Here is a 23,121-nt window from a genome sequence, read left to right on the forward strand (position 1 = left end):
TGACTCACAGCTCCACCCAGCCCTGCCCAAGGATAATTCTCAAGTCCTTGCCTTGCATGTGAGAAAGGGTTGACTCGGCAGACCTGGGTTGCTCAAACCCTGCACAGTCCCAGGAAAGGCCTGTTTTCATGCCCAGCCATTCGGCAGCTCCTGGGAACCACGTTCATGAATATTCTATGTGGTAAGAGTGTGTGTGTGCACCTGAGGCCTTGAGTCACACTGCACCAGTTTGTCCAGTGAGTTTACACCGACCATGTGATTTATGGTGAGCCCCTGCTTTCCCTCCGGGGGTCTGGGGTGTCAGTGACTGATGTCAATCACGCAGGCACTGTCTGCCCACATGACTGATCCCCAGTGAAAACCCTGGACACCCAGGCTTGGGTGGGCTTCCCAGTTGGCAGGACTTCGTGTGTGTTGTCACACCTCATTGCCGGGAGCACTAAGCGTGTCCCTGGTGCCTCCAGTGGGAAGAGACACCTGGAAGCCCGTGCCTGGTTTCCCTGGACTTCAGCCAGGCACTTTTCCCTTTGCTGATTCTACTGTGTGCTTCTGTTGTAATAAACCATAACCGTGAGCACAGCTTCTGAGTTCTGTGAGTCCTTCTAGCAAATCATGGACCCTGAGGCTGGTCTTGGGGACCCCTGACCAACCAGGCCTGTGAGCTGGATGTCAGTGCTCATGTCAGTTCAGCCTTGCCCCCAGCACTGCCCCTCCAGCCCCTGAGACCATCCGCACTACTCTTTCCAGCCCAAGTCTAAGCCCTCCCTTGCTCATGTCCCCTCCCACAAGCGTGGCTGGCCGCCTTGACCACACATCCACCCTCTGAGATGAGAGCCCTGGCCCCGTCGTATCCTGGAGCCAGGCTGCCCTCAGTCTCCTGGGAATCCAGACCCCGTAGCACATGGGAGCCTCTGCCCTGTGGAGTAAAGACACACATTCCACTGTGTTTCTCAACAGAGCACTGACCTGAGAACCACAAGATGTGGCCCAGGACAGGAGCTGCGTCCATGCCAAGATGGAACACCCTGGCCACCTACTGCCACCCAAGCTTGGTTTGGGGGCCAAGGACATGGGGCCGGGGGCCAGGATGATTGCTTACCTGGGACCAGGGCCCAGCCCGCCACCGGCCAGGGCAGAGCTCACGGTTGCAGGCCCGGCGGCCCTCAGGCCGGGCGTCGTTGCAGTGCTTGGTGTGCACAGAGCGCGTGGTGTTGTTGTGCAGTGTCTGAACGCAGCGCACAGAGCGCGCCTGCATGCCTGTCCGCCCACAGCTCTGACTGCACGGCTCCCATTCGCCCGTGACCCACCTGCCAGGGCAGAGCGATGCACAGTCAGTGCCCTGGAGAACCAGCCTGGACTGTTCTCACAAGGTGCCCTGTAAGTTAGCTCTGCCCCTGTCCGAGGTCCTACACATGATGAACCCCATGCATGTCAACCACTGGGGAGACCCTGTGGGGTGGCCATGGAGAGGCCAGGCCCGAGGGGCTTTGCTGGCATCTGTCCCTTCTTAGGCTTCCGGCTCTGCCCTCTGACCTCAGCTTCTAGTGAAATCGTGAACCCTTCTGCGCAGTGTGGGACAGCAGTGTGGACTCCCTCAGCACCAGTCCCCACACGCCCCACCTGCCTAGTTACCAGCCATCCTCCCTGCTCAGGGCCCTGTGGAAGGATTCAGCGATGCAGCCCTGCCAAACCCCAGGGCTGGAGGGTTGGGCCACAGCCACTGCAATGGGCCACGTGGGAAACATCAACCACAGGACCAGAAGCAAGCCCTGCACCCTCGGAGCCCCAGTGTCCCCATCTGAGCACTACCACTTGCACATTATTGCTCCAGGTTAGCAGGCTGAAGCAGGGCTGCAGCGTCTCAGACACCACGAAATGTGGTGTGTGAGACAGAATCCAGCAAACGTCTTGGGATGTGAGGCCCAGAGCCGCTCAGGGGGCCCAGATCCCCACCCTCCTTGATAGGAGCCCCAGGGGTCTGCCCTCTCCTCCTCCAGTGGGACCCCAGGCCGCCCCGGGCACTCACACAGGCTGGGAGCACTCCTGGGGGTTGCAGGCCCGGCGGATGGCTCTGGGCTTCAGGAGGGCGTCGCAAAAGCCTCGCTGCACCATCTTGTGGTCCAGCCTCCGGCGGCAGCCGTACTTGGTGAACTGGGACCCTGAAGATGGAGAGCTCAAGGGGGCTCAAGGGGGCGGTGTCCCCTCCAGGGGTGCGGAGGGGCAGCGCCACCAGCAGCCTCAGTCCTCTCTGCCCTTCTGATGGGGTGGGGGCCAACAGGGCACCAGAGCCAGGCCTTGGAGATGTCCAGCCTGGTGTCTCCTCAGCCCCCTAGGCCAAGTGAGGGCAAGAGGGTGGGGAGAGTAGCCACCTTCTCCCCTGGCCCCGTGGCTGGCTTCCAGGGGCAGGAGGAAAGGTTCTATTTTCTCTCCCATCACTTGGCCACTTACTACAGCTTGAATTGATAGGCACTGAGGACCTGGTACGAGCCAGAAGTTGGCCAAACACGAGACCGCGGCCTGCAAGTTTCCTCCCACCACAGTCCAGTGCAGCAGTTCTCAGCTGGGGGCGATTTTGCCCCCTGGGGACATTTGGCAATGTCTGGGACACTAGTTGTGACATCTGGGGCACAGGTACTACTGGCATCCAGTGGGTAGAGGCCGAGGATGCTGCTCAACATCCCACAGTGCATGGGACAGCTCCCACAACAAAGAATGATAGAGTCCCAAATGTCAGCAGTGCCATGGTTGTGGGAAAGACATAAGATAATATGGCCAGGCAGCCTGACCAGGTCTAGGCATCTGGGGGTGTCCCAGGAAGCAGAGGATGGGGGGACACTGGTTTAGTGGGAAGGCAGTGGAGGAGGATCCCGGGGGAGGAGACAGCCTGTGCAAAGGCCCTGGGGCAGGAGCACAGCATGCCCGGGAAAAGCACCTAAGGCCAGTCTGGCCTGTCGAGCCCACGCAGGGGTGCCAGTGTGGTGGGAGAGGTCAGCAAGTTGCCCAGACCTTGGAGGTCACGAGGAGAATTTTGTTTTTTTATCCCAAGAGCAGAGAAGCTGCTGAAGACTATGACCCCAGGAAGGGACATGGTCTGATCTGCTCCTTTAATAGGCCACTCTAGGGGCAAGATTGCACACACTGGGCCAGGTGGGGAGTGAGGCTGGTGCCAGGACTGGGAAGGCGGGAACAGCAGGTGGGTCCAAGAGATATGTCAGCAGTGCTGATGAAACCCAGGGGGGCGTGGGCCCACCAGAAGGCTGGGGGCACCATCCACCCAGGTGGGAGCGCTGGAAGAGGAGCCTTCCATCCGCCTGGGCCAGAGTGGGTGTCCCGCCCCCGGGGAATGCCTCTTTGTGCTCTAGGTGTGGGACCCCACGTAGCAGCTGAGGGAGGTCTGTCCCAGCCACCTGCTCCTGCAGGCTGAGCTGTCTTCCGCCTCTTGTCTCGTCAAGCCCTCAGGAGCAGGGACCACGATGGCAGACCGGAACTTCCTGTCTGTCTGTACGTCTCACCCGGCCATGCACTCTTTGAGATCCGGGGCCCAGGGGACCCCTCTGCACCCAGCCCTGCCCCAGGAAGGTCTGGGATGCCTTTCTGAATGAACATGGGAGGGACCTCCGCAGAGGGGCCCGAGTCTTCCCCATGTCCTGCCTCGGATGCTGAGATGTAATCCATTTAAGCCATGCTCACAGCAACCTCCCCCAGGCCAGACCCTCCCTCCCACGCTGATGCACGGCCCTGCTGGCATCGTCCGAGCCCCACAGGCCCTTCTGGCTGCCTTTGGCCTTCTTACCTGCCCTTTCCGCCCCCCTTCCCCCATCTCAGGCCCGGCTAGGCCCTTGTCCACCCAGGCAAAGGTCACGGGCCCCTGGGGCCAGTCTTCCTATATCTGGCCCGTACCCCAAGCCCTGCAGTCAGCAGGGCACATGGGCTCAGGAAGCCCCTGGCCCAGAAGACCCCTCCTGCTCAGTCCCTGAGCCCCTCGGGGATCCGGGCCCCGGCCCCAGGCTTCTGCTCACCCGGGGCACCACCCCTTCTGGTCACCTCACATCACCTGGCCCAGGGGCCCCAACTCTGAGAAGACCCTCACCTCCGCCGCAGGGCTTGGAGCAGGGAGACCACTTCTTCAGGGCCCACTCGTAGCCCACGGAGTCGTCTTCCAGGACGTTGTTGTCGTCCACGCCGAGGGAGTCCTCGTGGATCATGTACTTGTACGTCAGCGAGACCCGGGCGTCCCCCTGCGGGACGACCTGCACCCGCGCCCCATGAGTGGCCTGCCCAGCTCTCCACCCTTCCTGGGCAGCCAGTTCAGATGGTCAGCCCGAGGTACACTGACAGCTGACTCTTATTATTCAAAGTAGTTATGCTCTAGAAAGTTCCCGCAAACACTGAGTTCACCAACACTGAACCACTGCTCTCAGGGGAACACAGGGTCAGGGTCCTATGAGACCCCAACGATATATACTGCTGATTCATTAACACTGAGCTCACAGCCAGCAGCCCTGTGACTCACGCCCGGATGCGGCTCACCCGCCACAGTGTTTCCTCCCTAAGGCACACGGCAGCTTCCTGCGCTTAGAACACACACGGCGCCTCAGCACGACGCTTAGGGGCCATTTCCAACAGCGAAATCATCCGTAAAAGGACAAAAATGCGAAAAACGTGGGACTCAACATACTGTGAAAAGGATGCTTGTTTTCAGCAGGAGTGCTAAAACAAGAAGCCGAGCGTCACCTCGCCCCGCCTCAGCTGGGAACAAGTGTGTCACTGCTCTGCATGTGTCTGTGAAGGCCCGGGAGAGCACGCCAGTGTGAACATGGGGGTCACAAACACATTTCAGCGACTAGGTGAAGTCTTCGCACAGACACGGTGGCTGCTGAGGCCCGGCTGCCGTGCACTGACCTGGGCGGGTCCCCGGGGCATCTCTGGGCTTGAAGAAGCCCTGCCAGTGAGGCGGGCAGGGGTCACAGTGTACTGACACACCAGCCCCAGGGGCACGCCCTGGTAGGGGGCGCTGGGTCCAGGGGCCTGAACCAGCCCCAGTGCGCTCACCTTAGCGGAGGGGCGAAAGGACCTGAGCCTTGTCTGTAGTGTTTTAATGTTTTTACAAGTAAAATATATTACTTATACAACTAAAATTAATTTTTAAAAAGTGATTAGCAAATCAAGCCCCCTCTGTCCTCCCAACACCAGGAGCAGCCTGTGGTCTTGGACTCAGGACCCCTGGGGTCCGGTCCCGCTTGGGGACAAAGTCCGGTGTGACCTGGGTCTGGCAGGCTAACGTCTTGAGCCCCGAGGGTCCTCCCAGGGTGTGGCAGGGTTTGGATGTGACGGCAGACGTGAAGGATAAAAGGTGGCCGTGAACGTCATTCAGAGGGGGACCCAAAACCCTTATAGGGGAGAGTTTGCCTGAGGTCACTTGGGGGTCAATGCAGGGCCCCGACTCCTGGCTCCATGTCTGTTCCTCTCTCTGACACAGAGATGGAGACCCTCGGTCCAAAGGGCAGCCCACAGAGGCCGTTCAGAGTGTGGCCCGGCCTGGAGGATGCAGGGAGGTTCGGGGTTCCCAGGCACCTCCTCCGTTGCTTCCCTGGTAGCCACTTGCCCCTCTACCTGGGCAGCCAGGAGGTGGCGGGCCTGGCTCCTGCCTCGACTCACCAGAACGGTGATGGTGCCGTGGAGGGGGCCCATGGTCTGCAGCGTCTCCCGGCCATCCTCATCCCGGTACTCCCACTCCACACCCATGGCGATGAAGGATTTGGAATTGGGATCCACGTCATTCTCTTCATTTAAAATGAACTTGCCTGTCTCCAGGTTCTTGATGGCTGAGAATGGCAGAAGACAGCCCCGCTGTGATCACAGGGCAAGATTGAGGCGCTGCGTGGAAGCCGGCGGGGGACGCTGGTTTGGATGGGTGGGGGGAGCAGTGGGGAGCAGAGCCCCTCATCTTGCCCAGCGGCCCACTGCCAGGGGCCCAAGCTGCCTTGGGAGCCCGCCTCGCCCATTGGCACTCAGTGGAACTAGATTCCCCTCCACTGCGCCCTTTTGGCCAGCCCAGGGCCCTTCCAGGATCTGCTCCATGGGCCCTGGAGGCACAAGGGGTCTGCTCAGAAGCGGCTCACAGCTGGCACGGCAGCCTCCCTGCGGGCTACTCACAGCACTCAGAGCCACCGCCCCCCCAGCCCCAGCTCCCGGGTGCAGGGCATCTGCTGGACACCAGGGCATGGGTCTGCGGGCTTCCTGCCATGCGGTAAGCATATGTCCAGCTGAAAAGCAGGGTCTCCCCACCCCTTCAGTAACTGGGGCCTGTCCTGAGGCCCCATCAGTTCCCCACACCCCCGAAGAGGCCTGGCCTGATCAGGGTGGACATTTGGGCCACTGGGCATCCACAAAGAGCGTCTAGGAGCTGAGAACCCGGCTGTCAGGAAGCCACACACTTCCCAGTGTGGAAGGTGGCTACGGGGGGCTGCTGGATGATTTTACGGGGCCCCACGAAAACCACGGGATCCCAGAATGAAGAAATGATTCCCTGCACACGTCTCCTATGATTCTTTCCACATCACGAAGAAGCCTCGGTGGGGGCCAGTAGGTCCTTAATTTGTCACTAACCCTCGCTCCCCTGGTGCAGAAGGCAGACCTGGGTCCTGGTCCTCTAGCAGGGAACACATTTAGGGAATGAACTTTTCTATTTACCTTCCATTTAAGGCAAGTGGTACTGGTTTTGCATTTTGGGTGGCAATATAAAGTTTCCTCTTAAAACAAGGAAGACAGAAAAATGCGTGTCAGTGAGGGTGCCGGATGGCAGCAGTTTGGGAGCCCCTGACTCAGTTTGGCCTCCAGGGCACAGGGAGGAAGGTGGGGCCCAAACTGGGGGAAGGGACTTGTGCAGGATCCCCCCAGTGACCCCCAGCATCACTTTCTGACTTTGGCCCCACGGCTACCCAGGAGGTAGGGCCCAGATGCCTTCGGGGGGAGGAGGGAGGCTGGGTGAAGCCCCCGCGAGGGTCGGGGGCAGCCTCCGAGAACACAGTCCCGTAGGCAGGGGCTGACACATGGGAAGGGGCACCCAGAGTTGTTAGAAAATTCAAATTTTCAAGAGATGCCAGAAATCCCTATTCCAGGTAGAATCTCTTGAATCTAAAATTAAACTAATTTGAATATATGCAAATACACTGTGTCAGCCCATCCTCCAGAGGCCTCAGTACCCTCTGGTTGGTGTGTGAGGGCTGCCTAGCACTCTGCTGCTTGCAGACCCTGCTTGCCTTACAGTGGGCAGGGGGCCTTCCACCTGGCCTTGAGATGTGGGGTAGGGAGTCACCATTCTGCGGGCTGGGGGTGTGGCATGTCTTAGACACAGGTTCCTCCACAGCCGCTGCTCTGATCCCAGCCCCTGCCCTCTCCACCAGGAGGCCACCCTGGGAAAGGTCCATGAGGTGGGCTGAGCCAGCGACAGGCCTCTGCTGCCCACGTGCTCTGCCCACCCCCAGAAGGGCCAAGCCGTGGAGACGCCACGTTGCCCGTACTCCGAGACTCACCCAGGTGGTGGCTGGTGGTGTCTACCTCCTGGATAAGCAGATGTCTAGCTCCTGCCGGGATCTCAAACATCTTGACGTAACCTTTGTTGGGATGTGGGAAGACAAACCAAATGAGAGGGGAGAGGCCGCTCGAATGTGGACAACGCATGGAGGGGCCTCGCCCTCAAAGGGTTCCTGAGGACCCAGTGTTCCGGGGGCCTTGACCGCCCACCCAGAGAGCCGATCACCCAACGGGAAAGCTGCTGTGTCTCCACAGCCTTTATGCTCATCTTCAAATCCCGGGTGCTCCTGAGGGAGGCTCTGCCATCGAAAACTCGTGGGAATCCTGGTGGACGGCCCTGGAGTCACGCCCAGGCGTGAGGCTGAGACGCCATGTCTAGGAGGGAAGCCTCCAGCAAACCTCTTGTTTGCCTGGACCTCAGCCACTTAATCTGCGAACTGAAGACCCCGGGGTCTCAGGAGCCTGTGGAGAGGGTCAGCTTCCAGCACCCCAGCACCGGCTCTGAGCGGAGTCGGGCACGTTGGCTCCGTGGCCTTCTTCTAAAACAGACAAACCCAAGTGGCTTCTGGCCATTTCAGACAGAGGCGGGCAGTCAGCTGCCACAGGCCACCTGGAGGGCCGAGGGCCAGAGGAGGCACAGGCTTGGAGTGAGGTTCCCCCAGAGGGCTGTCTTTCCAGATCCCAGGTCTGCCGGGACCCCATGTTCCCTAGGCCCATCCTGTAGCTCCACGGGGGACAGACTTACCATGCCCTTAGCCCCAGGCTGCACTGACCAGTCCAGGGGAGTACTGCTGATAGCCAGCTGGGGCAGGGGCGGAGGGGCAGGGAGCAAGGGACCACAGGCCAGCTGGGCAGCTCTGGAGGGCAGGGGAGGGGTGCCCTCCATGGTCTCTGCCCTCAAATAAAGTCTTCTAAGACCCACCCTGTGTGCCTATATCCCGGCATTCTCTGCCCTGACCCCTGAGACCTGGGCCTCCATTCTCCCTGTTCCCCCTCCCACCCGGAGCCTGGCTCAAGCTGTCCCTGACTTAGGATCCTCCATCCACCTCACCCTCCCAGACCGCCCCCAGAACAGTCTGAACCCACACCGAGTCCCAAGGATGGTTTGGGGCCGGAGGGAGGGGCGACTCACTGAGCTTCTTGGGCGAGCGTGTGAAGGTGCCCTTGACCACTTTACAGTGGCTGTTGTCCCCTCCGCACACACCGCACTTGTCCTCTTGCTTGCTGGAACCGATCACCCCGTCACAGCCCACCTTCTGCAGGGGGAGGGGGTGCAGAGTACACGTGAGACCCCCTTCCCACTCGGGCCCTGGCCTGACCCGCGCCCCTGGGCCCCGGCACCTGTTCCCTCCACAGCCCAGGTCTGGGCATCCCTTACCAGTTCCCAACACAGAGGACGGAGACAGGGCTTTGGAGCAAAACAGGTCCTGTATGCCCACCCACTGGGGACCCACCAAGGACAGCCACTCCCCTCACTGTGCCTCATTCACTCATGTGGACAGTGTGACCTCAGAGGGCCCTGCACAGCCTAAGCAGGGCCACACCCCGACACTGTCCTGGCATGGCAAGCTGGCCTCCGAATGAACATTCCTGGCCTGACAGCTGCACATCAGCCCTGGCCTCCGCCCCTCCTCCTGGGGCAGCCATGCGGCACAGCCCCAGCAGTGGCCCTGCAGGGCTCCAGCTGAAGCTGACACCTGGATGCCTCGGCCTCCTCACAGCCCCAGGAACACAGAGTCCTCTTCTAGCTGTCTTCAGGTGTCTGGACAGGAGGTGACAAGACTCGGTGGGAACACTTTTGCCTTTATTCTCTCCACTAATCCTCTCAACACTGCCCACTCCAGCAGCGAAAATTATTCCACATTGAGCTGGGACATTCCTTTGCCTGGGGCCACCTGGTAGAGGCAGCAATACATTCAGGTTCTTTTTCTCTCTACAGCCCAGGCAGCACACCAGTCCCAGGGCCATGGAAGCTCCGTTAGGAACAGCCCTGCATGTCGATGGCCCTGAGCACACTGCCTGAGGCTACTTTCATACCAACATCCACACTCACAGCTCTCCTAGCTCAGCAAGGAAGAGGACCTCTCCCCTGAGCTTGTCTGCTCCCACTGCGTGTCCTACAGTGCACCACAGCATCACAGATTTCCCTCTTTGCCCTGGCTGCCAGGAAGCTCAGAGCCAATTCTCTCCTCAAGATTCTCCTACCACCTGCTTCCTCTCCCTTTGCTCTTTGATTTCGGACTTTTGTCTTATAAGGACCTTTGAGAGCAGGGGCTCTAGACCATGAAGGTGGACAGAGCAGTGGTTCATGCATCATTTTTGAATGTGTGGATAGAAGTTAACAATCTTTGGTTTTATTGACCTATATGTGATCGTAAGCCTTTGAATCATTTTTGGAAGTGAGCAGGGTGAAAAACAATCAACAAAACGAAATGTTCATTTTTATTTTAATGATTCCTGAGGAAAAAAATTAAGCAAAGGAAGGCAATGTGATAAACTGGGGGGAAAAAAATACTGGTCTTTTAAGGCACAGAAGCCCAAGCTGAAAACACGCATCGGACACTGCCCAAAATCAGGGTGTGTCTCACAGTCACAGCTGGAAGGCCTGCCCGCCACCTGGAGGAGTGTCACACGTGGGTTTTTGTCTGGGCAGCTGTGGTCGGCTCATCTCTGACCATCCAGGCCCAGGCAAGCACTGTCCCTGGCTCAGGGCACATGTCTTTGGTGAACGTGGATGGACGTCCCGGAGACACTGTGTAAGATCCAGCGGGCTGAGGTAGACCAGTGGGAACGTGATACTAAGATTTTAACCAAGTTCCAGAGGCCAGTGAAGCCCAGGGTCCTTCCACTGGCCTGAAATCCCGCTTTAGATATTAAAGGGGTTAATGGCGCCGATGACAGCTCAGGTTGGGGATGCCCACGCGTCCCCAAGCCGCTCTGTATGGTTGCTGCTGGCCACCCCCACGACCAGAGGAAGTTGACAGCTTGAGTCCACCTGGGTTCAAGGTGAGGTGGGAACCGCTGGTAGGGAGGGTGGGGTAGCTGTCACATAGGAGGGCGTGGAGCAGATAGGGGCTACTCTTTTCCTTCCTTCCCTGCTGTGACATCCTCTCCCTCAGTTAGTAGATTAGGAAACATGCTAGCTTATTTCAATTTCTCCCCTTTTCACAGCAGTTTTTAGATGACCTATTTGATGTCATCTAAAAAGTCAGATTGATTTGATTTATCAACATTGTGGATTGTGCCCTTTATTAAAACAAAATGACCCTATGGGCCGCGTTTAATCCTTGATTCTCTTTGACTCCCTGCTGCGTGTGTACACGGTGTGCCTTTGTTCTCCTGACACATCGTCTGCTGTCGTTTCACTTCTGACCTTCCTGAGTTGTGTGCTTCGACATTCTCTAAACCGACAGCACCCACTTGAGTACTACTTTTTGACCCAGGACTAGATTCTTTTAACAGAAGAATTTCACTTTCCCATGTATTGTTGGGGCTCATATATTTCATCTTACTACTGCCAATGTCTTTTGTGTGTTTTTAAATCTTTCCTTACTGTCTCCTTTGTCTTCCGACTTTTGCATTATGATCATATGCAGTCATGCACTGCATGACAACATTTTGGTCAACAATGGACGGCACAGATGACAGTGGTCCCATAGGATGAGTACCATAGAGCCTAGGTGTGTGGTAGGCCATATCATCTAGGTTTGTGTAAGTACACTCTATGATGCTTGCACAGCGACAAAATCACCTAACGACACATTTCTCAGAATGTAAGCGACGCACAACTGTATATATTCTCTACCTATGCAAAAATCTATCATCCTGCTGTTATCCGTTAAAAATCACTATTAATTAATGAAGTACTTAACCTATTCTTCACTTGTCAGTGTCAGGAGTGAAGCTATAGTCACCGGCACTAAGAGGGTGAATTAGTGTTCTCACTTCTATATTACGTTTGCAACTATCGTCACAGCTGCTATGTAAAGCTACTTCTACTACTCAATGTTTCCTGTGCTTACTGCCTATATTAATCATATTTTTAAAAATTTTCTTTGTCTTATGATGTTTTGACATGTTAAAAATCTTGCTGGCCAGGGAGAAGGCTAGCCAGTTCTTAGAGAGAGCAAAGGGGCAGGCTGGGAGCTCGCCTTTGATAAGCAAATCAACCAATCCCCCTAAATGCCCTCTTTATCTACCTCTCACACACCAGGCCAATAGTTCCCCTGCACAAATCATCCCAGCCAGGTACCTGGAAACTAGAGACTAGCCCTATAGCCTGGAGTCCACTGGAATTATTCAAACTGGCTAATCCTCAACTGTTTATCCCGCCCTGCCCTGCCTTTCCCACAGAACGCTAAGGAAGGCTCTGACCTAGTTTGCCCTGCTCCTATCCAAACTCCTGTCCCCTGCTCCTATCCAAACTCCTGTCCCCTGCCTCCTGTCCCCTGCCTCCTGACCTAACCTGGTGCTTCTTCACGTGGCCCTGTGTAGTACAGCATGCCCTCCTCTCAGGCAACGTAAGTAATAAATTTTTCTCTCAATGGCATTGGCCTCTCCGTGTTGTCACCTAGTCACCTCCATAAATTAAAACCCCACGGGTACAAAGGAGACATCACTGTCTTTGTTTTTGAGTATTTGGCTTCACTGTCTGAGCAGAGCGTGTGACCAGCCTCCCTGCCAGACTTAAGCTGAAGCAGCCTCCTCCAGGCCGTGTGCTGCCATGTCGCAGGGGAGCCTCCCTCACTCTCCCTGGGATCCCACTGAAACCATGTGAGTGGAGAGAAGCCCTAAGCGCACCCCCAACTGCCCTGTACTCCACCTCCTTGTCTTCCAGCCTCACTCTACTCCTCCGGGGCTGCCTGAGGCACTCTGCCAGGCTCTCTGCCAGGGACTCCCTGAGGATGCTCACTTCTCAGGAAGGTAAGACCAGAGCCAGCCTCTATGATGCCGACAATCAGTCCCATCTACACAAACTCTACAGAGGCTTCCAGTTATTTCTAGGGAGTCTGGCAGGGGGAAAGTCTGTGCTCATGTTATTATCATATACTGAGTTACCCCACAGTTGTTTCTTGTGACAGCCTAAGATTGAAGCCAAAGATGTAAGAATAATGGAAAATACAGCAGGGTGTTTCTACAAAGAGCCAAACCAATGAGACTCATGGTGGGCCACCCTGATCAAGAAGAAGCTGTCCAGTGCCCAGTGGAGTGCAAACACGTGGCAGTGCTTCACAAGGAATCACCTGGAGGGCTCGAAAAATCCATGCTCCTGGGCCCAGCCTCGACCTACAGAATCTGAATCTCTCACGTGGAGCCCCTAAGCTCCCCAGGTGGCTCCTAGGCACACGCAAGTCTGAGGACCCCGGCACAGGGGAGGGTAAGCCGACGTTTGTGAAGAGCCTGCCCCATTGCAGTTGCTGTTTCTGACACTCTGCATGCTTAACCTCAGCGAATCCTCCCAACCACCTCAGGAAGCCGAGGCCCTGAGCCGTGGCTGCCGGTGCGCTGTGGCCCCGCCAGGTCTTGTGGCACTCACCCTGCAGTCCCCGCGCACACATAGGCTGAAGGCATCCTTGTAGGAGCAGCGCGTCCCATCATGCACCATGCGCTTCATGGACACCACCTCCCCCGTCTCCTTGGACTCGCAGTAGAGGTGGCATCTCTCCTTGGCTGCAATGGGAGCGGCTGGGTGTCGGCAAGGAGTACGTGCCGGCAGCACTGCTTGCCTTCCTTCTCAAGTTCGCTCCGTGTGAGGGAGAAACTCCCAGGAGGGTCTTAGGATTCACACCACCCCCCGCACACTTGCCCTGGGGCAGGTGACTGCAACCCCTTGTATCACTGTCTTAGGGCCTTAGACTCCGGGGTATTGGATTTAGGAGGAGCTTTTCCAAACTGAGCCAGGCTGTTGTTGGTGCAGCCGCATCTCAGATCCCCGAGGCCCAGCCTGGAGACCCCAACATGGGGGCAATGGTACATGGCTGTTTGCCAGGTCTCCAGCCGAAGACCCTTTTCAGTCAACCTTCTTTGAAACCCCAAATAAGGCCTGATGCCCCTTGATTCAGTCTTGGGTCCCTGATACTTTTCCTTCTCAGAGGTCACTAAAACACTGGCTCCTCATCGGATGACCATCTCTCCTGGCCGCCAGACTGCAGCCTCCCTCCGAGAGGGAGAGGGGGACCCTGTCTGCTCCGGCACCCCCTCCAGCACTGAGCAGGCCCATGCCCCGGCCACCCTTTCCTGCCCAATGCCTGGAAGGAACAGAAACTTACGTTTAAAATTCCATCATGAGGTGGAGGAGGACCCAAATGTAATATAGATGCTATCATGCCTGAAGCTCCCAGATTTTTTAGTCTATGAGCCAATAAAGGCCTTTTAATGCTTAAACCAGATCAAGTCATGCTTTCCGACACTTGGAACTGAGAGCTCTGACTGAAAGCTGAGAAGGCCAGAGGTAACCCCATTCCTTGGCAGGGTCCACCCCATCCCCAAGATGTTCTAATCACACAACCCCAGCCTCTTCCAGCGGGTGGCGACAGCAGGAGCCTGGCACCAGCCAGGCCTGCAGCTGGGCCCTCTCCCTGCATCCTGGGCCAGGCCATTTTCTGGCTCCTCTGGAACTTCAGTCCTGCCATGAACCCCTCGCCTCAGCCCAGGAGTGGGCCCTGGCAGCCTGGGGTGGCTGGCAGCCTTGCCCATGCAGCATCGGCGGCACAGGACAGCGCAAGCCCCGGGCCTGTCCGTGGAGAGCCCCCTCTGCCCCGCCCCTCAGGCTCACCATCCCGGTGCTCGTGGGGCAGCCAGTGGTGCTGGGCGTCGCCGTGCGGGAAGTACAGGTCCCACTGCCGGCACTGCTCCTCGCGGAAGTCGGCCAGTGCGTCGGGGCAGTCCTGCGGATTGCAGAGCTGGAAGTCGTAGCCGAGGCCTGAGCAGGTGCGGCCCCCATTGGCTGGGCTGGAGGAGGAAGCAAAGACCTGCAGCTCAGTGCCCCCAGGGAGAGGCCAGCACTCAGGGTGCCTCTTGTGGGGTTTAGAGGGAACGCTGAGTCTCAGGTTGGGGGCAGCTCTGCTGAGGGAAGGGATCCAGCCCTGCCCCGTCCTAGCCACAGGCCCCCTGGCAACCCACCTGCCTCCTGGGCCTGAGCATGAAGTACAGAGGAGCTGCTCATCCTCCTTGGGCCCCATGGGAAGGGAGCATCTGCTAGACCCCCGCGCCCATAGCTCCCGCTGCTATGACCGTGAACCAACAGGCCTGTGACGGGGTGTTTGGGTTCTGGTCCCCTCCACCCCCCGGCCCCGGGCCATGAGCCCCAGGATGGAGAAGCCGGGGGAGTCTCCTCTACATCCGGGCCTGGGCCCATGCCTGACACACGATGGGACCTCAAAGAGCAATTCTGAGATGATGGAATCCCTCTGCACAGGCTCTTAACAAGCTTCCGGCACGTGGTAGACACGCCACCACTGGCTTCCTCTACTTCAGAGAATCTGGGCTCGTTTCTGTAATTCCCTCACTTCGCTGAGAACACACCAGTCCACAAAGCACTAACCCCACAGAAAAGGCCAGGCTGGGGGCCAGCAGGTGCCTCTGGCAGGTGGGGCCATGGGGCGTGGCCGGCCAGTGCCCTGGGAGCAGCTGGGGGCCACTGTGTCGCCATCCGCCAGGCGTGGCAGAGCCCAGCAGAACCTGAGGCCCCACCTGCGCCGCTGTCTACCCGCCCACCCCCGTGTCACAGGAAGAGCCACAGAGAGCACAGGGGGCAGGGCACTTTGAGCCCCCTTCCCGCCTCTGCATCTTGCCATGGATGGAGCCTTTGGATGGGAGTTGGTCAGAAGCCAGAGGAGAGTTGTCCGGGCTCGAGCTGGGGTGGCCGGCCCCAAGCACAGGTGTTCTTGAGGTGCGGGCTTTCCCACCACTGGACCGTGGGTCATGGGTCCCTCCCCGGCAGATGTGGACTTCAGCCCTCTCCCCAGAGCTGTGACTGTTGCCTGCCTCTGGCTGCCCAGCGGCCAGTTCAGGAACTGGCCAGAGAAAGTGGCCTGACGGAGCAGAACACTGGAGCTGCCACAGAGGCCGGAGCCCAGCCCATCTGGACGGGCCCCAGAGACCTGTGGGGCTTAAATTTTGGGGTCACAGGCTCCTCTGAAAAGTTGAGGTGAAGCTAGAGACCTGCTCCACCAGAAAAATACATACGCATAGACAGTCCCGCCATGGTCTCAGCAGAAGGGTAATAAGCCTGTGGCTTAGGGTGTAGGGCCCCAACCCAAATATCTCCGGGGTCCAGGTGGGTGGAGGGGGTGAGTGAACATGGCTGGGTGGGGCTGCCCACGGAGCGGGCAGCCTGAGTCGCCCACCAGCCTGTATTTGGGCCTGGCATTGCTATGGTGCCCAATTTGGAAGGTAGAAATCTGGTTTGCTTTTTTATGTGAAATTCCAAATTTTTAATATTTTGATGTAAATCAAAATCTTTAAAAGACTGGACAGGTCAAAGAAAAGCAAAGGCCACATGTCTCCCAGTAGTCGAGGGGCCTCTGCTGGGCGGGGGAAAGACCAGAGTGAGCTGGCGTCTGTGAGGGGGTCTTCCTGCACACCAGGCGCTGTGCACATTACTGCACGTGCCCCCACGATAACCCCACAGGGCAGGCTGCCTGAGGCCCGGAGTGCTAACTGAGTCACACAGGGCTCAGGCGCTCTGGCTCCACACCCTCCCTCTGGTGCTGCACCCGGCAAGGCCAAGGCCGAGGGTTCAGGCAGGAGGAGCGGCCAGGCGGGCGTGGACATGAAAGAGGCTGGGCCAGGAGCGGTGGAGGAGGGGTCTGGGGGAGGGCAGCCCAGCACAGGGCTGGCGCCTGCACCGGAGGCAGGATGGGGAGGGTGGTTGGGGGAGTCTGGTGGGCCCAGGGGCGGCCTCTCCAGGCTGTCTCTCCCCTAGGCAGCTGGGCACAGGGGGCATGTCACTGACCCTGCACCTCGCCTGATGGCAAACAGCTGCTCCCCTGCTCAGGCTCCTGGCATCCTGGGGCCCGAGAGAGCCCTCCTCCTTATCCCCAATTCCTGGCCTGTGTTCCACCTTCTATCCTTGACGCCCTCAACCATGCAGGACACAGTGAACCAGCGTCTAGAGTAGGGCACAGGCCAGGTAGGGGGATGGCCCCAGTGGGTTAGGAGGCCAGGTTTCCAGGGCCAGCTCTGCCCCCAGCAGGCTGAGTGGCCGCGGGGCCTGAGCCCTCCCCTCTCTGAGTCTCAGCTTCCTCCCAGGGAGGGTGAGGAGGGCCGGGGCTACCTGCCCTCATACCCTCTCCAGAACTGATGTGTGGCTCACAGGGGCCATGCAGGACAGGGGTGCTAGCGAGGGGCCTTGGGGACCACAGCTCCCACCCGGGAAAGTTGGGAAACATCAGGGCCAACTCACTGTGGGTTGTCACATTGGCGGGTCCTGAACTTCACACCTGTGCCACAGGTGCGTGAGCAGGAGCCGAATGGACTCCAGGCGCCCCAGTTGCCATCCCGTTTGAGGATGTCAGGCGTCAGCCAAATGCAGTGTCCTTTAAAGCAGTGCTGAAAGACAGACAGATGGTCACTCCCTGACCCACCGTTCGCATGCTCCCCACCTTCAGCCTGCAGTGCCGGTGACAACTGCCTGGCCTGGAAGCACAAGGAGAGCAGACGCTACATGCCCCCAGATGCTCAGAGTCCCATCAGGAGGCCCAGGGAGGTGCTGGTGCACCCAGCTTCCCTCGACCACCGCCAGGGCCTCCCACCATCCTGGGCACCTTGTCCAGCCTCCTCTGTCCCCCTGGCCACAGGTTGCCCCACATTTGTCTCTAGGTGAAGACGGTGTGCCCACACAGGGGACATTCATAAAGATGTCAAGCCAGCGACTCCAGAGACATACAAGATCTACTCGTTTAAGTAAAAAAGCCGATTTAAAGGAAATACGGAAATGAAGGACAGGTGATATGCTGACATGGTAAAAATTCATGAATACAGTAAGTAGAACACTGGAGCACAGAAAACACAATTCTACAGCTTGAATCTGATCACACTGCTCCCTTTCCTCCCACGGGCAGGAAGCTTATACAATTTAGGGCCCACTTGAAGGAGAACATTGCAAAATTAAAAATACTAAATTAGGTATAAAATGGAATATTGATTTAGAAGAAGAAAACACATCACAAAATATTAAAAATTGACCAATACCACAAACAACCAACAACAGAGAACAATGATTTTTTTCAAATCGATTGACCAATACAACATTTCCTGCAATTCTAACTGCATACTCTTTCATCCCCTCTTCACACGATAATAAATTTGTGGTATTATTTTCCATAGAAAGAAGAGAAAGATAATGCAGGCATTCCTCAGTGAATTTTTCCTATAAGGGTCAGACAGTATCTATTTTGGACTTCACAGGCTGTATGGTCTCTGTTGCAACTACTCAACTGCCGCTGGAGCCTGAAAGTGGCTATAGACAACATGTGTGAATGGACATGGCTGTGTTCCAACAAACCTTTATTTACAAAAACAAGCAGCAAACGGAAACTTCTAGAATAGAGCTGCAAGGAGCTTGGTGATCTCTCTCCTCAGTTAAACTCATTTAACTGGTGAAAATTATTTTTTAAAAATAACCATTTAAAGTATCTGAAGATTATCCTAAGGTCAATATAAGAAATGGAGAAAAATTTATTCAAGAAAATTTACTAAATCTTGGTAAGAACAATGAAAGTCTATGGCATTTGAGCCACACCCCTCTCCCATCCCTTCCCCAGTTCAGTGTGACGGAAACTTTACTGCCTGGAAGACAGAGCTCCCTATCTTCCCCACTCCCAGTCTAGGGCTATGGTTTCACCCTGGGAAAGGCAAGCCACTGGCACCTCCCATACCTCTCAACTCTGTGTTGCAGAAAGTCTATTCCAGGTTGGGGTGGACAGAAGGACTGGGGCTCCCTTCACTCACCCAGTCCCCACTCCCAGGTATGGCAGGCCAAGAATACTGGACCTTGATAGTCCCTTCCCCAACTTGCTTGTAGGGCAGAGGATTCACGCTGAAAGGGGCAAGCCAAAAAGACTAGAGGCTACCATCCCCATGTAGTGACCCACTTGTAGACCAGGAGTGTCACTCTGGGAAAAGTGAGCCACCCTGTCCCTAGCTCCGGTACAGTGGTACAGTGGTCTTCCCAGAGGAAAAAGCAGAATAGAGAGCTCTCCCTAAGGGGATTGACTTTATTTGGAACAGAGCATGGGGAAGTTCATGCCTAAGGGCATTATCAAAAACAAAAGAAATCTGGTAATGCACAACTAAGAAGAGGCCAGTAGCTCCATGATACTAGCAGCAAGAAGTAAAATGATAAACCAACTAGAAGTGTACCAGAGAACCAGGAAAAAGACAGCTAAGAGCCCTCCTGGGGTCTGAGCAAGCCTCAAAGACTGGCAACACCCTGCCCCTGTTAAGGGACTAGAGTTTAACCGGGTTATACTGTAGATAAGTTGTACCCCAGGGCATTATCAAAAACAACAGAGCAATCAGTTAGCTGTGAAAACTAATTTGGTATGATACCAATAGAGGCAGAACAGCCAGAAGTTTAGTGGGAAGACAAAGAGACAAAGAAAGCCTGGCTAATCCCATCGTCCTGGGGTGGAGGTGGGAGCTATGAGATCAGAGTGCCTATGCACATGCCCAAGGCTGTGACTTCTCAGTGGCAATATCAGCAGCTGCACACTGAAGGGCAAACAGAATTTATTGAAACTGTGAAGCCAAGTCACTAAACAAATAAACAAGTAAACAAGAAAAAAAACAGCACAACAAGATCCAGGGGAATCAATACCCAGAGTTTCTTCAATGTATTATCTAAAATGTCCAGTTTTAACAAAAATTTCTGAGACATGAAAAGACACAGGAAAGTGTAACCCATACAGAGGAAAGTAAGCAGACAACAGAAACTACCCTTGAGGAGGCCCAGATGTTGGACTTAGCAGACAAAGATTTCAAAACAGCTATCAAAAATATGCTCAAAGAACAAAAGGAAACCATGTTAAAAGAACTAAAAGAGAGCATTAAGAACAACGTCTCACCAAACAGAGAACATCAGGAAAGAGATAGAGACTATAAAAAGAACTAAATAGAAATTCTGGAGTTGAAAAGTACAAAAACTGAAATGATACATTCACTAGATGGCTCAACAGCAGATTTGAGTTGGCAGAAGATAGAATCCATGGACTTGAATATAGATCAATAGAAATTACGTGATCTGAAGGGCAGAGAGAAAACAGAATAAAGAAAAATGAACAGAGCCTCCGAGAAACATGGGAGACCATTAAGTCCACTGAAACGTGCATAGCAAAAGTGCCAGAAGGAGAAGACATAGAGAAAGGAGCAGAAAATATTCATAAATATAATGTCTGAAAACCTCCAAAATTTGATGAAAAACATTAACTGACACATCCAAAAAATTTCACAAACTCCAAGTAGGATAAATGGAAAGAGATCCACACCCAGACACTTTATAGTCAAATTACTGAAAGACAAAGTGTTGAAAGCAGCAAAAGAAAAATGGCTCATTGTGCACAAGAAAAGCCAGTAAGATTAACAGCTGACTTTTAATCAGAAACAATGAAGGCCAGAGGCAGTGGTGTCAACCAAGAATCATATCCAACAAAATTATCTCACAACAATGAAGGTGAAATAAAAATATTCCCAGATAAATAAAAACTGGGAGAACTCATTGCTATCAAACCTGCCATATAAGAAATACTAAAGGAAGTTATTCAGGCTGAAAGCAAGCCTCAGATATCAGAGAATAATTCAAATCCACGTGAAAAAATAAAGAGCACTGGAAAGGGACAAATTTCTAGAAAGACACAGCCTACCAAAACTGATTTAATAAGATGTAGAAAATCTGAATAGATCTATAACAAATAAAGAGATTAAATTAGTGATTTAATACTTCCCACAAATAATAGCCCAAGCTCAGACGGCTTCACTGATGAATTCTACCAAACATATAAAGAAAAATTAACACCATCCTTCACAAACTCTTCCAAAAAATGGAAGATTTCCCAATTCATTCTGTGAAGCTAGTATTACCCTGACACCAAAACAGACAAAGACATCACAAGAAAAAACTACAGACCAATATCTCTTATGAAAATAGACATAAAAATCCTTAACAAAATCCTTGCAAACCAAACCCAATACCACATTAAAAGATTATAGATCATGAACAAGTGAAATTTATTCCAGGAATGCAGGGTTTAACAGCTGAAAATCAATCAACTAATAAACCATATTAATAGAATAAAGGACAAACTATATGATCACCTCAAGACTCAAAAATACATTTGGCAACATCCAACTTCTTTTCCTGAAAAAAAACACTCAATAGGCTAGAAATAGAAGAGAACTTCCTCAACCTGATAAAGGACATTGATGAAATACCCACAGCTAACATCATGCTTAATGGTGAAAGAAAGAATGATTTTCCCCTATAATCTGAAACAAGACAAGGAGGTCTGCTCACACCACTTCTAGCCAGCATTGTACTGGAAGTTCTAGCAAAGACGATTAGGAAAGAAAAAGAAATAAAAGGTGTCCATATTGGAAAGGAAGAAATAAAGCTGTCTCTATTTGCAGATGACATGATCTTCTATATAGAAAATCCTAAGGAATCCACTAAAAACTACTAGGGCTAATAAATAAATTCAGTGAGACTGCAGGATACAGGATCAATGTAAAAAAATCAATTGTATTTCTATAAATTAGCAATGAAAATTGAAAATAAAATTAAGAAAACAACTCTATTTACAATAGCATCAAAAAGAAGAAAAACTTTAGCAATAAATTGAACAAACGAAGTACAAAACTTGTACACTGAAAACTACAAAACATTGTTGAAAGAAATTAAAGATCTCAGTAAATGGAAAGACATCCCATGTTCATGGATCAGATTGTAAAATGGCAATACTCCCCACATTCATCTATAGATTCAATGCAATCTTATCAAAATTCCTGCTAGAATTTTGTAGAAATTGAGAAACCCCTCCTAAAATTTATATGGAAAGTCAAAGAACCAGGAACAGACAAAACAATCTCGAAAAAGAACAAAGTGGGAAGATTCACACTTCCCTACATGGAAGCTTACTACAAAACTAGTAATCAAGACAGTGCGGCCCTGGCATGAGGACAAACAAATCTATGAATGGAATAGAATGCAGAGTCCAAAAATGAACCTTGACACACAGAAAACTGATTTTCAACAAGGGGGCGAAGATGATTCAATGGAAAAAGAACAGTCTCTTCAACAAATGGTGCTGAGACACTGGATATCCACATGCCAAAGAAGGAAGTTGGACTCCTTCCACACACTTTACACAAAATTAACTGAAAATGGACCATAGACCTAAATGTAAGAGCTAAACTCTTAGAATAAAACACAGGAATACATCTTGACTCAATGGCAGTGTTTCCTAGATATATTACCAAAAGCACAAGAAACAAAAAAAAATAGATAAATTGGACTTCATCAAAATTAAAAACTTTTGTGCATCAAATGATACTACCATAAAAGTGAGAAGACAGTCCACAGAATGGGAGAAAATATTTGCAAACCATATATCTGATAAGCCTGATAAGAGACTTGTATCCAGAACACATAAAGAACTCATAACTCAATAATAAAAAGATAAATAACTCAATTAAAAATAAGCAAAGGACATGAATATACATTTAACCAAAAAAGATATATACAAATTGACATTAAGCACATGAAAAGATGCTCAGCATCACAGGTCACTAGGGAAATGCAAATGAAAACCACCCTGAGATAACACTTCATACCCACCGAGGCGGTTGTAATAAAAACACAGACAGTAACAAGTTTTGGCAAAGATGTGGAGACATCAGAACCCTCATGCATTGCTAGTTGGAATGTAAAAGGGTGCAGCTGCTTTGAGAACCAGTCTGGCAGTTTCTCAAAATGTTAAACATAGAGTTACCATAAGATTCAGCAATTCCACTCATAGGTATATATCCAAGAAAAATGACACATCCACATAATAACTTGTACACGAATGCTCATAGCAGCATTTCTCATAATAGCTGAAAAGTGGAAATAACTCAAATGTCCACCAACTAACAAATGGATAAATGAAACACAGTATATCCAAACAATGGAGTATTATTCAGCAATAAAAAGGAATGAAGTACTGACACATGCTACAACATGGATGAACCTTGAAAACGTTATGCTAATTGATGAAGCCAGTCAAAAGGACACACATTGTACAATCCATTTATATGAAATGTCCTGAAGAAGCAAATCTACGGAGACAGAAAGTAGATTCGTGACGGCCCAGGGCTGGGGCAGGGGTCCAGGAGGATGAGCTGGAGTGACTGCTAATGTGTACGGGCTTCTTTTTGGAGTGATAAAAATGATCTAAAATTTGATTGCTGTGATGGTTGCACAACTCCGCGAATATACTGAAAACCACAGAATTATAGACTTTAAATGGGTGAATTTAAATGTGAATCACATCAAACAGGCAGCAGGTGGGGAGTTGGTCTGTGTGCCGTACCTTGCCAACCCTTGTTCTA

At 53.2% G+C, this 23,121-nt stretch overlaps 1 protein-coding gene across 2 annotated transcripts in view; it reads right to left on the minus strand.

The window, feature by feature from the left end:
• Positions 1–23,121, minus strand: part of ADAMTS2 (ADAM metallopeptidase with thrombospondin type 1 motif 2) — a 209,690-nt gene that overhangs the window by 12,371 nt on the left and 174,198 nt on the right. For both annotated transcript variants that reach the window (XM_058547620.1, XM_058547621.1), the window contains exons 11-19: positions 16,943–17,088; positions 14,312–14,487; positions 13,073–13,206; positions 8,669–8,792; positions 7,536–7,616; positions 5,659–5,825; positions 4,091–4,250; positions 2,027–2,159; positions 1,100–1,307 (exon numbers count right to left, since the gene is read on the minus strand). In XM_058547620.1, coding sequence (XP_058403603.1) covers positions 1,100–1,307; positions 2,027–2,159; positions 4,091–4,250; positions 5,659–5,825; positions 7,536–7,616; positions 8,669–8,792; positions 13,073–13,206; positions 14,312–14,487; positions 16,943–17,088 — 1,329 coding nt within the window. The remainder of the gene's footprint in view (positions 1–1,099; positions 1,308–2,026; positions 2,160–4,090; positions 4,251–5,658; positions 5,826–7,535; positions 7,617–8,668; positions 8,793–13,072; positions 13,207–14,311; positions 14,488–16,942; positions 17,089–23,121) is intronic.

The sequence above is a fragment of the Diceros bicornis genome, chromosome 1 (assembly GCF_020826845.1).
Source record: "Diceros bicornis minor isolate mBicDic1 chromosome 1, mDicBic1.mat.cur, whole genome shotgun sequence".
Classification (NCBI taxonomy): domain Eukaryota; kingdom Metazoa; phylum Chordata; class Mammalia; order Perissodactyla; family Rhinocerotidae; genus Diceros; species Diceros bicornis.